We start from the raw sequence: 16488 nt of genomic DNA on the forward strand, positions 1-16488 counted from the left end.
CTTTATGTCACATATTTACTGCTAAAGGCAAATTTTAATGTGCATATTAATTTTATGGCTTGTCAGCTTTAATGAGAAATTATGGACTAAATTTCAGCATTGTAATTGTGTATTTAATTTCAAGAATTAAGTATTGAATAATATTTGAATATCCAATCAAAAGTTAATCCTGCCAAATATTTAATACTTCTCCCAATAAATTTGTTGAATAATAAAACAATACATTAAATATTTTGATGAAATTTAGCATAAAATCTGTTCTAAGTAGCAAGACCTTGACCAAACAAATATTCCAAGTTTTGTGTGTTTTGACATAAGAGTATTTAATAGTCCTGAATAACTATGTTTTCAGTTGAAATTAAATCCAAAATGTTGGACAAATTCGAGAAATAATAAGTTCAAGAAGATAAAGAAAACACTGAAAATTAGATCCCAAAATATACTAGGTGTAATATGAATGATTTTTTTTTCTTTTTTTTTGTTGTGATCTTTATTTTCTGAAATACTTCCTTTTGTTTTGTTGAGGTTACAAAGATCTAGCCATAATGACATATGCAGTAACCTGGTACCATTGGGAAGTTGATGGCTGTTTGACCATTATTGTGAAATGAAAAGGGATGTTATCTTTTTGTTGAAATCTGATCATTTTGTTTTTAAAATGGAAGGTCATAACAACAGTAATTATAGGGAAAAACTCTTTTGTACCAAGACTTGGCTGTCACAAATTACCTTAGATCAGTGGTCTATTTTTTACCTTTTGCCCTTTTTGAAATTTATCTAGACTAGTCCTATTATTATGTATACAAAAAAAGCACAATAGTTTGTATTTCAATATTTACAGTTTCATAGTAGCTTATATATCATATCCTTAGAAAGGTTTTAAAAAAGTCATGAAGTACTTTTCTGTATACCCCTTTAATGAAAAACCTTCACTTTGAATTGCACATAGAATATGTCCCTTGTTATCAACATTTGTTATAGCATGCAAAATGGGCATGTTGTAGATTAAAGATATATTTCACCTTTCATGAGTACTTCCTCAATATTTAAATTCAATGGATATTCATTTGGAATTTTATCAAATATCTGACTTGTGAAAATACCAGTAGGTGCAGATCAAAATTGACACATAGTTAGAGTTATCTTTCTTTGTTTACTTAACTTGAACTTGGAGATGTAGGAATTTTTTAACAAATATTATTTTGCTTTTCTAATATGCACTTACTGCATTTCAATACAAAACAAATAGGGTATAAGCTATCGATAAAATGTAAAACAATTTTTGAGAGCTCTCGACCAGGTGGTTAAAATCTATACTGCATAAGGCAGTCTTCTAACTAATCCACATAAATCTTTCAAGGGTCATTGCTATGTGTCAAAACTTTCTGGTATTTAGTCAGACCTTTAGCAAGATACTGTAATTCAATACAGCACAGGGTTTCACTAGACAATGAAAATTAAAAGTTTACAGAAATTAATAGGCTAGAATGTAAAGGGTGGTAGCCTGAAAGGGTATGTAAGTTTACATGTCTACTCTGGGCAGAGGCCAGGGTGGTGGCCATATCATTTTCATTAGGAATGCAGTGGAGGACCACACTTGAGGCGTTTGGAGGTCTTTTATCTTGGTATAAATTCTCCCAATCAAAATAACACTTGCTTTGATGAGTTTCCTTCTTCTTTAGATTTTAAGTAGCACTCCAGCTAAGAATCATGCAAAATGTGATTCATGGGTAAAAAACCTACTTATTTTTATTTTTTATATTTTGTTTGAATTGCCGTAGTAAACAGAAACTAACATTCAGTTTTTCATACAACCCGTGTTCTTTGGAGATAAAGATTGTATAGAATGCACTGTAGATTTAAAAATTAAGGGAGATAACTCTGTAAATGACACTCAAATACAATAGAATCTACTGGATTTTCAATGTTGATTATCTCCTAAGAGCAGGCAGATTTGAATGAATAATCACACATTTCATAGTGTAGACCCATAAAACAACTTAATTACAAAAATATAAATATGTAGCCTTTTTTGGGGTGTATCACATTTTTTCAGATTTTGCATGATTCTTACAAAGACATTTACTTAATTGCTTGAGAAATTGTTATGTGTGGTTAGCATGTTCTTTAAGAGAGTACGTTTTATAACCTTTTAATATAGGTATTGTGTGAGGAAGGATTTCTTTCGAAAATAAATTATTATTTGCTGTTTATCTGTTTAGTTTGCTTTTTTTGGGAGAAACGTTTTTAGCTTTCCTGTTCAGTCTTTCTGTACAAATTGCTATGATAATGTTGAACTGAAGATTTACTCAATATTTCATGAAGGATTTATTTTTACCAATTTTGTGAGCAAGGGAAAACCACAAAACAAATCAACAGGAAGCCATTAATTATGGAATTTATGTTATACAGAGAGTAAGAAACATGAAATGAAAAAGCAGTGAAATCAAATAGATATTCTGTCTTAGACAAAACATACCCACAACTCTACTGTATATGGACTGGAACCTGTTTCATAAAACATCTCAAATGGAGATTTTCCTCAAATTCTCAACTCAAATTTCGACCAATCCAATTGCTTGAAATTGAAGATTTGAGGAAAATCTCAATAAATTTTTTTTTTTTTAAACCGGCCCCTGGTTGGTTAATATAATTTGGTTATTATACCCATTACATGAAGTAGCCAAGTATTATGTGATACTCTCTGAAAAGTTGTGTGCCTGCCTGTCTGTCCATCAATCCGTCCCAGACAATTTCCAAATGATCAACTCAAAACAGATCAATGACTTTTTTTTTTAAACTTTGGCATTACTTTACACAGTTGTAATTTGTTCTGTAAGATACAGGTTTAGTTTGATTCACAGCAAAATCCATATTGTGGTTTTTCTAGTTAGCCTAAGACCATTTTGAACATTTTACCATCCCACTTTTTTTAACATTAAGTGGTGGGCTATCACTTAATGTTTCATGGTCTTAATGAGTGGGTTAATTGGAGACATCAATATATAATTTTGTTTGAATATTAATATTAAGATGTGGAGGGATCATGTGGAAGTATTCTCTGTATTAAGATTACTATGATGTGGAGGTATCATGTGGAACTGTCCTCTGTATAAAGATTAATAAGATGTGGAGGTATCATATGGAACTGTCCTCTGTATAAAGATTAGCATGATGTGGAGGGATCATGTGGAACTATCCTCTGTATAAAGATTAACATAATGTGGAGGGATCATGTGGATCTATCCTCTATATAAAGATTAATAAGATGTGGAGGGATCATCAGGAACTATCCTCCGTCTGCAAACAATAACAAGAGTCAACAGTCCCTTGTTCAATCTAGTTGTTATGTCAAAATCATTTTCATTGTTAGAGGAAGGCAGCAACCATAGAATTTAAAATTGATACAGAAAATTTTTCATAATGATACATTACTCCAAATATTTCTGAATTTGAAGTAGGTTTTTATTTGCATCTTAATTGAAATCATGCAGAGCTAACAAGTTCTGGACTCCACCCCTTACATTTAAGTTTTACAGATAGCTAAAAAGATAGGATTATTAGTATTTGTGTCAGTTTCAAGTACTCAGTTTGTTAAAGTCACATTTTTATATTTTTGCTGTATCATTGCTCATGTGAATGTTTCTTGGAGGATCAAAGAATACTCACAGTTAGAAGATTTATCTCAAATGATGTTAAGTTTATTTTCCATTGACCTTTGAAATGGTTTTAAGCCTCTAATTGTATCTACTGTCATAGTATTATGGAATGGATTGGGAGGCAAAAGAAGCTTCTTCATACAGAGTGTGACATGAGACAGAACTAGTACAGTGATTCTCAAGTTAAATATTAGTACATTTTGTATACATAGTCATTGCCAAAAAGACAAGGAGTTGGAAAATACACAAAAGCTCGGAAAATGAAATAAACGGAAGAGAAATGCAAATAAACTTTTATTTGGAATATGAATTAATTTGACATTGCTTCTTATCAGTCGTATATCCAGCATTTGATGGTATGGGTGTAGATAGAATTAAATGCAAAGTGAAGCAAACTTATGAGTAGGGAATACAGATTTGATTCATCATTTAAATCTTCTCTTGTCCCATTATTGGTTCCTGTATGATATTTAAAGAATATTCGTTGTCTCAGCAAGACTCAGAAAGGGAGAATAAATAGGGTTTTTCCCCTGTTTAGCTTTCTTACAATATTAATTTACAGGTACCTATCTATTCCAGACTGTCTTCAATTTGTCACATGCACAAGTTTATTCCCCCTTAATATTCCAATAATGCTGATTGAGCACAAATCATGCAATTCATTAATTCCAGTAAACTGACTAGACTTTGAAAAAGAGATAACACTAGAATTCCAATACAACAGTTCAAGAAGGTTATTTGGAAATTTAATGAATTATGTCACCAACATGATAGGAAGATCTACCTGAAAAGGTTATTTTAAGTGGACTACGGTTTTCATTCCATTAGTCCTGATAGGATCAGAAAAAACAAAATACTTCTACTGTTCTAAAGTTAGCGGTAGTAGACAGTATTTTAATATGCAATCCATGCACATAATTTAATTAGTGTTTCAAGGTAGATAAGTCTATAGCTTGGAGTTCATTGTGAAGTGGGTTTTTTAGGCAGAAAATCAGATTATTTAGTGTTTTATATGAATGAATTAGTACACTTGATGGCTTCTGAAGTATTTTAGGCAACATGAATGGATGGTTTTTTTTAATGTTATGAAATATTTTATCAACAAAATTTCATGTACTGGGGAAAGTTTAAACATTATTCATTGACTAAGAAAGGAAGTAGATTTTTTAGTAGAGACCTTTATGAATATCTTTCAAAAAAATTTTTTTGAGGGTATTTAGTAAAAGCCTGTGAGATTTTATATGTTTGATGAAGATTTTTGAAGAAATTATGGACTTAAAATGTATACATTATGTTAGACTAATACAAAGTTATGAAATCAATAAAATGTATAATGCATGTAGATCTAAGCTAATTTTGCTTAAGTGGAGTTTTCCTGCTTGAATGCAGGATTGTTCAAAGGAAGATGGGTGGAAATAGATTTCATTGATGTCTAAATTACATAGCTGTACCTCAAATTGAAAGAGTGTGTGAAATGAAGATTTATCTAGGTGTTTAGTGACTTTCATGTTGTTTGGAATCAAATGAAAGTTATTTCAAAGTCCTTGTTTGCACATGCTTTAAATTTAAACAGACCTATCTTAATTGAATTCTAACACAAACATTACATAACTGTTATTGCAAATAAAAACGGCTTTAAATTCCTTCAGAGCTGTTTCTCGATTGCCTGGTATAGTTTATAGTGGCATAAAATTCAGGTTGATTTTTTTGTATATGAATTTAATGGATATATACATGATCTACTTTCTCACACATTAGTCAGCATGCATATGCATTTTCTTTCATGTATCTCCTCATCTTGTTTTATATATCATTATATGAATTAGAACTGTTATATATTTTAATTGAAAAATTTACCATTAGATCTCAATTTCTATTTAGTGATGTACAATAGTAAATCTGTTCGAATGTTTTTTTTTTTATTTTAATTTGATGAAAATACTAATACATTTTTACTTATTTTAGAGGCTGATTCCTGCCAGAGAAGTTGGTAAGTCATCTTTATTATTATGGAAATTAAAAAAATATCTATAAAATCTGAATCCATTTTTTTTTTGTTAATCTAAACTAATGCATGGTGATTTTAATCAACACACACCCCTTTTATATGAAAGACAGGCTAGGTGATTTGGCTGTCTACCTTAAATAGGAGGCCATAGATATTAAAGACCACTATATTACACCCATAATTCTCTAAGACTGTTACAATTGAAGTATTGTTCTTTAATATGAGTTACAATTTCCTTGACTTGCAGCATTTGACATTACTGCAGAGTTCACAAAAACATTTCCTACATTGTCGTTCCTGGTCTGACCAGATGAAATATTATATCTGATATATTTTGGAAGCCCATGAAATCTTTATTCTGTCATACTCTGGTCCTGCACTGATCCCTCAGAAGCAGGATTAGCCCTATTTGGCCACTCATATCAGACAAATTTTCCAAACTCTTGTTTCTTGTTTCTATATATATATACTCACTGTAGGCAGTATTGTCTATTGAAAAAGTACAGTCTGTTATCACAAGTCAAGGTTTGTTGCTGTTGACTACAGTGTGAGAACTCTTGAACGGAAACTTCAAAGATCTAATTTTTAACCAGCAAAGATTAAAATAACAAGGATAGCTTTGTCCATTTTAGAAGTTGAATGTGATATTATCACTGAGAAGATGTGCAAAACTTGCCAAAGTCACGAATACGATTTATCATTAAATTGATAAAGATGTTGTGTGACTTAAATGTGAAGTTCTGCTTTGCTTGGTTTACAACTCACAGAAATCTTCTTGTTTTGAATTATAGTAGTTCTTAGTACTTTATATTGTGATTTTAGCCCTGAAGGCCGCATGCATAATGAACGTAAATTGACTTTTTAAGAAGATTTGTACAAATATGGGACTAGGCTTGGAAGACAAACCTTACTAGATAAATAAATAAAGGGCTCAATTCTATTTGATAAACATGATGGTATATATAGGTGGAGAGTTTATAAACAATATGATTCACCCTGACCAATTCACCCAGTTTCATTACTCAACAGATTTGTTGTAAACTTGATAAAGTACATGCCCTGTATGACTTCACCTATTTACCCATTGTTCTAGTAATTTACAGCGAAACCCACAGTACAAAACTTCTCTTAAACTAAGATTTTGTCAGTTATATTAAGGTGTTCTGGTCATTCAGGTTCAAAACACATTTTACTCATGATTACTGGTAAGCTTTCTAACTGTTGGTTTATAAAGGTAACGAGTTTGTTCAGGGTTAAGGTTTGAGAGGTTATACTATAAATAGTTGTGTTGCTGGTCTGTTCCTGAAGAGATTATTACAGGGATATAATGTGTGAAATATAAATTTCTGAGTTTGATAAATTAAAGAGCACTAAGCTAATTTTACCAACCCAAGAAACCAGTTACTACTGATGGTTACTGATCTAGTTAATAATTCTAAAATAACAAACCCATAAATGGCTAAGGTATGCCATTGTTTTCTTTTGACAAAATGCATCACTTAGCTCTAGATGCTCGAAGTTACTAAGGACTGCATATTCTAAGAAGTAGAGAATTCTATGGAAATATTGGAATGAATGTTTGTTGAAGTAGATGGAGGTTAATTAATTCAATAGTTATATTGATGTAATTCTACTGAACATGTATGCTGGTTTGTTCATTGTTGCTAGCCTCTTGACCAAATTCTTTATGTCAGTTGATAAAAAGAGCATATTTTATGAAAGTACATCATAATGTAAATCAGAGATACTTTATTTGCCCTTAAGATGGGAGTTGACTAAATATCTCTATCAAGTATTTGGCTTACATGTACAATGGTATAGACATTCTTGATAATCATGTATAAATTTAGATTGGTAGATATATCATTCCAAAGGTGGGGTTTAAACTCATAAATTATCACTGATCATATTCAAGGCCAGTTGACCATTAAATTGGAAATCCTATCACATGATCAGTGATTGTTATGGAGTTACTTCCCCTTGATCAACTCTTCCCCATGGTGTTGTATTTGACAGCCCTTTGATAGAGCCGTCAGTTTTTGAATGATCCATTTACAATCTGTTTAGGTTATGAAGTGATAAAATTTTGAATTAAAGGATTATTTTCTGGGTTTCTTAACTTCAATGGAGTATTTGTGATCCTACCATAACCAATAAACTTGTTCTACAAGCTTAGATTAGAAGCATGTGTAACCCGTTTAGCCTTTATTCTATAGTTATCATGAATTCTGTCCATGAGATTGACAACATTGCTTAACAAACTGCTGAATTTAAACTTGTATCCTTGACAGTTAAGAGAAAATCTTTTGTGAACAATCAGAATCTGATTGAAAATAACTCTAATTCTGACCTAGTTGAGCAGCACATTCACTGTCTAAAATGCCTTGCATGCATTCAACTTTTATCTTCACAAATCAACCCAACTAATCGTCAATTCAAATATATTCTTAACTTGTTTTAAGGTATCCCTTCTGCTGTTTGCAAAATAAAATATGTTTTACATATTTGTGAACTCAATCGAGTGCATCTGATAATCCCATGTTTAAGTACAAGAGAACATGAATTGTTTGTATAGGATGTTTTTCTCTGTGTATCAGCATTTTCCCACCACTACAAAGGCAGTATAGTAAACATGGGATATGTATTTTCACTAATTACTACCTCTATCTAAATGAAGGTCATAAATGTACAGATATCTGAAGAAGTTTATCAAATATTCGTATACAAATCAACATATTGAATGGATCCATTCCTTGAGGTACATACACAGGGAGATATCTTCCTTTTTTGTGACTTGCTAAGTAGATTTTGTGTATTAATTTGACTGCTTTGAGTTATTTCTTTCATGCAATGACAGTTACAAAACAAACAAATGCAGCTTATTTTTATTATTCTTTGGAACATTCTTCAAGTTTGTGGTAACATAAACTACTAGATGTGTGTTAATGTCCACAAGAACTATAGGCATTTATATTTTCGATTCATTCATCTTCATTACAGTAAATAAATTGGTGGCTTAACAGTAAATTTGTTGGTAGCACTCCTTGTATGGTAGAACTATTAGTTTACATGTTAAGGTTATCATTCAAGTATACCATTTAGTTACGTACGACGACCACCTTAACTTTTTCTGATGTAATAATTACATAATTTTAGTCAGTTTTATTCAAGAGTACTTAGAAAAAAATTAGCAAGTTCGAAAACATTAAAGTGCACTTTAAGAGGTCTTATAATGGTGTCTATAATGTGGCTGACACCTGTAATTAAGGGTGTTAAGAATTATCTGTCTCCTGTCTTAATAATCAACAGCTTGTTGGCTGCATCATAGATTGCATGTTCGTTTCTTTATGTTTAGGATACCCTGCATGCATGTATATACTATGTTACCACTGTTTTAATGCATCATATCAGTTGATTTGATAAAAGCCTTATGACACCCTTATTCACCTCCCCTCACTTTGATATCATTTATATGTATATAATTAATACAGTGATGTAACCACTCTTTATACCTAATCATAACTGCTCTGACTGCTTGGCTACAATCACACCTTTCTAAAAACCTGTTCTACACGGATTGCTAGAAAACTGTGATAAGTGGTGCCAGTCCTGAAAAGTCGTTCAAACTTATCATGGAGATTACATTCAGGAAACTTGCCAGTTGGTTGTCCATAGACGATTTTTTTTTTTCCACTGTGGAGTGATTATAAAGTTTGAGTGTAGTATATGGTTTACAATGTACCTGTGTCATTGAAAATAACGATAATTTTGCTTGTGATCGGAGATTGTAAATAAAAGGGTTCTACGTCTGCCTTGCTATAATGACCATTAAATCTTGCCGTGTCATTTTATCCGATTTACGACAGGGGGTCTCGTGACAAAATGGACACCTCTTTTCTACCTGAATGTAAGCCAAACAAAGGATTGCATGGAATGGTAGTAACTATATTTAGTTAAGTGCCCAGCATCTGTGTTAGTTTGTTTGGATATTTCAGAAATTTTTTGCTTAAGCAGGTGTTTGTTCTGGAATAGTGTTGGAATGCCTCTATGAATTTTATCATCATGCCTGGTGTTCTGAAAAGTGGATAGAAATGGAAAAAAATTGAATTTAATCACAAAAAGTGAGATCTGGTTAAAATTAGGCTAAGTGGTAATTTTTTAGAGCATGTGAATTATATACAAGGATTATGGCACGTTATGAACTGATACGAAGTTTCAGTGAAAAAATTAGAGGGATCAGATATTTTGGATTAGAAGATGCAAGAGAAAGGAAAAGAGCAGGTACATAATGACCTTCTTTCATTTTTTTAAAATCAAAATATGTCTTGGTAAGCACTTTGTATGCAATGGGTGGTTCGTTTATTGCACAAAGATTTTTTTTTTCATATTTCTGAATTTATCTTATCCTGCATTATACCTTTGCTGAAAAATATGTTTGCAAAATGCAAGGGCTTTGCTTTCTGAATTTCGTATCTTGTTATATATTTAAATATATTAAGATGCCCTTTTGAAAGTAGTTTGAATAATTGCGTTGAAGTTAGAAACTTTTTCAGTAATGTTCTCTTATTGTTTGTAGGTACATAGTTGTATAAAAGGTTCAGGATCATTTATAATGTTACATTAATTCAATGTTGTGTATGTTTAAGAAGGCTGTAATAAAATCAAACTTGTTGCTCGGTGGTATTTTGAAATGTTCACAAATGATTTACATAAACTGCGTAATTTGTCACCCTTTCCATCTATCTGTGCATTTTTTATTTGCTATCTATGCACATTTTAAGAGCATTATATGTTTCCTTTGTAACTGCCTATTTGTACATTCCAACATTTGTATTTAGCATACTAATTTATTTTCTAACTTAACAACCATCCAACAAATTACTCTATCAAAACCTTCACTATAAACTACATATCTACTGTATAAAGTTGTCAAGAAAGAGAATATATTATGATAGTTCTTTATTTCTGAAGTGGCCACTATCTAAATTAGGGCAGTAAATATAACATTGTGATGTAATTTAATGAGTTATCTCCCCTGGATAAACTAATAAGCATAATTAAGATTAGGTATCTATTTTCATGATTAAAATATACTTTTAATATTAGACATTTTTTAAATCTTAAGTGTTTTTATTATGCAGTGAATGTTCTGTTTTCTGTAAAAAAGGGCTTGACATTATAGATTATTGGTGCAAGATATTGAGATATACTGCTTGCACAGGTTGTAAATTAGCATGAATTAAAATTCCTCTGTTAAGGAATTCATTAACTCCAAGCAAATTATTTAGTCCAGCCCTGAAAGATTCTACTGTGAAAGTACTCTAATTCATGGATAAGGGAAGAAACATAAGTTCGTGGATTCTTTAATTCGTGGTTTTAAGGTTTTCAGTACACGCATCAATGGAAATCTCATTTTGGTTGGGAACCAAATTTTGTGGTTTGGCCTTCTCACAAAATCCATGAAAATTGGTACCCCATGAACAATAGTACTTTCACTGTATAAGTTTTGTTCATCTGTATATTCTTCTTCTAAATGTAGAGCCTATAGGGTCAATTTCAAAGTTGATGTTTTTTTTTTATCGAAAAATCTGTGACAAAAAATTTGTAGATTGAGAGAATATTTCATCTAAAATCTATTTGTGCTACATATCAAGGCAATAAGGGTAAAGGTTAGACACTTCATATCAATGTAAGGTTGAAGGTCAGACATTTCACAGCCAGGCAAAGGTGAAGGTCATCAACTTTTTTTTTCTTATTTATGCTTGTAAATAGGATTTCAAATGTTTTGCATTTCATTTTTACTCCAGAGTTTGAATCTTTACATTTTTCTGGTATGTTTAATTTTATCAAACTATTAAGTTAATCAAATTTTGGTTTTTTCAAATGTGCTCTTTTCAATACATAGCTTTGTAATGCATATTTCCAGTATCTTTACACTTAGATTCACCTTCTCATGTCTTTATGAAAGAAAAGTTTATGCAAGTAGAGTTACTTAACTCCTTTGCATAAAGTACTCTTGAAGAATTTGATGGAATTTCCTCCATCATATAAAGCTGAACTGTTCTTTTCTGACGTCAAATCATTAGAAAATATAAAGAGGTTCATATGAAATGAGTTTTTTGTGATTGATGGCTTTTATCAAAATGAAACATGATCTAAAAATGCATTGCTTATGTTAACAAATTAATGAAAAGTTGCAATTTTTTGTTTCTTGCAGTGATGAATCTGATCGTAATAAGAATATAAATGTAGCATAAATCTTGCATAAATACAAGTTACCGCGATCATTTAGTCCGAAGTTTTATTTTTTTTCTTCTGAAAATGGCGCATTAGGTTTGCCACTGTTAGTGTGCTTTGTATGGGATAGAAAAAATATTTTGACAAAAACTAAAAGTTAATTTAGCGTGAGGGAAACCATATAATGTAACCAAGTCGTGGTTGGTACTATCCCTGTAACCATTAGCCCTCGTCATATAACCTATTGGAGATTTATTACGGCCAGTGGACATTTGACAGGTACTGTCACCCGCATAATTAATAAACCGTGTTGTCAAAACTTTTTACCTGTAATTAAATCCTCTGTAGGTGTAGGCCATATTATAATCAAAATGTTTTATGAGGTAACTACTAATTGACTAGGGGCTTTTTTCGCCTCTGTTTTACACAATGGTATTGTTGGTTATTGGACATATCAATACACATCAGATTGTTCATGTTTGGAGCTAGGATTAAGTCAATATTGAGGAATAAATTCAAAACTGCAGGTAAAATTTGTAATTTCAAATGAAATGATATCAGAAACTTTTTTTTTCCCTTCTTGTGATTATATGGCAAAAATTTATTATTAACAATACTCTCTATGATCCTGCCAGTTGGTGGAGAATAGCCAAAAAGTAATTAAAAGAATGTTTAAAACAATAATATTGCTTTTAACATCAAAAGTCTCCTGAAATACTATTAATATTTTTGTCTTTTTAAAATGACATTTGACTTCATTACAATGATTGAATAACTTGAATGTTCAATAAATGTATATTGTATATCTATGTACTTTTAAAAGTTATGAGGAATCTTTGCTAATTCTTAACCTTTCTAGACTTTTCAAGAGCGAAGCGTGTAAATGGTGAGGCTTTGTGCATGGTAGTTGTAAAGGTTCACACGAATGTGCTTACGTAAATCAAAAAGAAGGTTTAGAATTTGTGCTTATTCATGACTTGTAGCAATTTTGTCTGGTTATGGTGGCGCCGTTCGTGGTATAGGAGTGATGTCAGGTGTTAGCTAGGACAAGCTTATAAATATGGCAGTTGTAAAATGCAAACTATGCTTTATAGCTAGGCAGGTTGAAGTCTCTTATGAAAGCTGGCTTTTGTCATGGTGGTGTAAATCTTGGCTGGAAAGCTGATAAAGTAAACTTCTATTTACTGAAGAACTGTAAAAATCCACCATAAATTTGTTTTCGTGAGCATGCTGCCAAATTTTCTGCCTTTAATGTGTATTTAATGAGTAATTATCCACTCCAGCTAAAGTATGCTTGACCCAAAAACCCAAATCAAGTGGACCTTTTTGTTTTATGATATAGAAGTGCACAGCATATAAAACATCCAGAAGTTTGGAAATTATTGTTTATGACTAAGGAAATAGAACTCATTTCTTTATTTTTATGTTTCATAAATCAGTTAGGAATGATTTATTTGGTCGTTATTATTTATTTATAATGGGACTGACATGTCCAGTGACCTGAAAAATGACCTTTGTTGGTATACGAAGGGATCAGAAAATTCTCATTGCATAAATTTTATTTATTGAATCTAATGACTGAAAATGAATATTTTAACAGTACTTGACTGAATTAAAACACAAAACAAGACGAGACATCGTCTCAAAGTTTCTTGTTTGGAGGAAAGTTGGAGTTAACTCCCTTTTTGTAGCTGCTGCTGAATATTCCTAATTGTTTTGAAAAAAATGAGTTCATAGTCTCCTTTGTTTAAATGTGACACTACAGTTTCATTGTCCTGTACATAGCCAAGGGCAGTAACTTGTATCTTCACACCTGAGTAGCCTCCACAATATGTTGTGGTGTGACACTTTATGGCAAATACATCATTTTCCTGTGTAACTTGTCAATAAATTATAAGTTGGTAATGTGTGAACTGATGACCTTTAATGATCTGTAACATGTATTTAATGATTTGTTTATAGCTTCAGTGTTAGGTTGGGTGATAGATAATTTCAATATTTTTTTTCTGTGGTTTACTATTGTGGTTTATGTTTGTTATTATATACCGGCAGCATGGACCATTATTTAAGGTATTGTAAATGAACAAATCGTTAATGTGAAAAATCTACATTTTTATAAAATCTGATGATATTGGAAGGATAGAGACTCTTAAGATTTTTGTCAACAATAATGTGAATAGTTTATAATGATACTTATGTAACAGATGGTTACTGAGATGCAGATATTTTCCTTGAAAATTTTTTACTTTGTAAATTATGTTTGTGGTATATTAATTATGATGTAGAAGAGTCCTTAAAATACCCATTTGACATGAATTTATAAGGGCCAAGTATGACAACTTGATTGTTAAAATCATGTGAAAAGATTTATTAAGAACAAAAGTCCTTAAATATTGCTAATCTGAGATGTGGTTTGTAAAAATTGCTAATTTGAGATGTGGTTTGTAAAACATGGTTTGAATCTTCAATTGATTCTCAAATTTATACAAGGAAGGAACCACGTTCATCAATACCGTCACAAAAATAATTTTGAACTACTATTTTAAGCCTCTGATTATTTTCACACGTCTTGAGTCTTAAGTAAATTACACACAATAAATCATTCTTTTTTTCTTTAAATGTCAAAGTCAAACATAGTGTCCTGTTATGAGGAAGTATAGTAAATATAACCTTCTATTTCATGTCTTTTCTGTGAACTTCAGCTCATGGCCACAATATTGACTTGCGCTGTAATTACCATTATCGTCCCGTGCAGGTCCGGGTGTTAAAAGAATAGGCCTGCAGCAGCGCTAAGCTTGTCGTATAAGGCGACTAAAAAGTGCTCAGAAACCTAGCCGGGGGCTAGGCGCTCTGCCCACAGAGCAACTGGGATGTGTGCCCCAGGTTGTGGAATGGGGTACCCCTGGTGTGTTGCATGCTGGGGTTGTCAGGCTATAATACAGAAAACCTGACCGCAAACCATAGTGGTGCACCGTGTTGGGAAAGATGCCATGTTCCTCGCACGTTAAAGAACCCTGCTGTGGTATTCGATAGGAATAGGAACCTTTGCGCTCTGCCACAGGAGGCTAAATTGCCCAACCTTACCCACCCCCCTTTTTCCAGTGGCAATCAAAATTTGTCGACCCTATTATCCTTGTGACCCCTCTTTTTTTTCTTCATTTCATGTTCATTTTATCATCCATTTCATGTTCATTGTCTGAATATAGCTGAAATATTGCTGCTCGGACGTTAAACCCCAACAAACAAACAGTAATTACCATTATCTCCCCTTGTTCACTGAATAAAATGCCCTTATCTATAATTGACATTCACTCCAGGACTAATTATTGATCATTATCAAGCAGTTAATAAAAGTTAATTAAAATTTGATCTCCATTCTTATTTTAACCACACATTTCATCCTTTTTTGGGCCATATTTATTTAGTATAACCATGTCAAAATTTGTCTGGACACTTTCCATTTAGACGTGGTGGCTCATGGCTAAAGTAAACATCTCTCTTTTAAATGTAGTAGCCATTGAATATAAGTCTTGTGAAATCAGTTAGCAGGTACTTAACTAAGTCCAAATAGATAACATCATGCATATAAGGTTCTGAATGAAAGGTTGCGTACATGGCCCAAGGCAAAGATGATAAGAGACGAAATATGATACGCCCACTTGTTACCTGATCCTTCGCCTTTAAAGTAAAAGTGATGAAAAATTTTGCTGGTGGGCAATCTGATAAAAGTTTAAATTGGCCTTTTTCTATTATTTTGAGTTTTTCTGTGAAGTAGTTATCTGATCAAAGAATATATGTTGCAGGGGGAAAAAAAAAGGTCTGGCTAATTTGAACACCAGTTGACCATGAAATAAGGTCATTAGCCTTGACCTTTGAAGCACAGTACAAACAGGGCATACAAAAACAGAGAATGTTCGACCTCAAAACATTTGCTTTAAAAAATCAAAGTTACACTTCTAATCCTCATATATCTATGAAATATTTTAAATTCTGTTATCGGTGCATGTGTTCTAGCTCTTATATCCCAAAGGTAGGGAAAAAAAACAGATTTGGTGAAATGCAACAAACGCATCAGTGTGTAAATTAAATCTAGTACAATAAATACCTTCAGGGGTTCAGAATTGAATGTTTGGAGTCAATTTATATAATTCACAATTTTATCCAAATAATGTCTTAAGCTTCAACTTGTCTTGTGGGCTTTAACTTTATCAACTTAGTGCTGAAATGTTCAATTTCTAATAACGATCTTTTAAGTTTAAATTGAAATTTTCTCCCGCTCATACATTGAGGAAGGAATGCTAACTTTTCATTCTAACCACAAATGGGTGTAGATATTTTCCCATTAGACCTTGTGGGTGGATGTGTCGTACAGTTGTTAAAACCTGTTCCAGCATAATTACGTGGATTAGAAAGAAAGTTCAAAGGAAACTGCTCACAACAACGAGCAACATGTCAATCATGTGACCTTCTTATGTCGGTAGTCGTTGAATTTGTTCATCTTTAGGCAGATACTTTTTAAAATAACAACAGTGCAAATATTCAGTGCACTTGAGGTGACATGAAGTTGTAATGGCCTTGTTTGAA

General features: G+C 32.0%; 1 protein-coding gene across 4 annotated transcripts in view; it reads left to right on the forward strand.

Annotated features, from left to right (window-relative positions):
• The window catches only part of LOC148604740 (rho GTPase-activating protein 7-like), a 121646-nt gene that overhangs the window by 62922 nt on the left and 42236 nt on the right, over positions 1-16488 (forward strand). For all 4 annotated transcript variants that reach the window (XM_088551052.1, XM_088551051.1, XM_088551053.1 and 1 more), the window contains one exon: positions 5625-5649. In XM_088551052.1, coding sequence (XP_088407178.1) covers positions 5625-5649 — 25 coding nt within the window. The remainder of the gene's footprint in view (positions 1-5624; positions 5650-16488) is intronic.

This window comes from Perna viridis, chromosome 10, assembly GCF_037379345.1.
Source record: "Perna viridis isolate PV_CMFRI_1.1 ecotype Kerala chromosome 10, ASM3737934v1, whole genome shotgun sequence".
Lineage (NCBI taxonomy): Eukaryota > Metazoa > Mollusca > Bivalvia > Mytilida > Mytilidae > Perna > Perna viridis.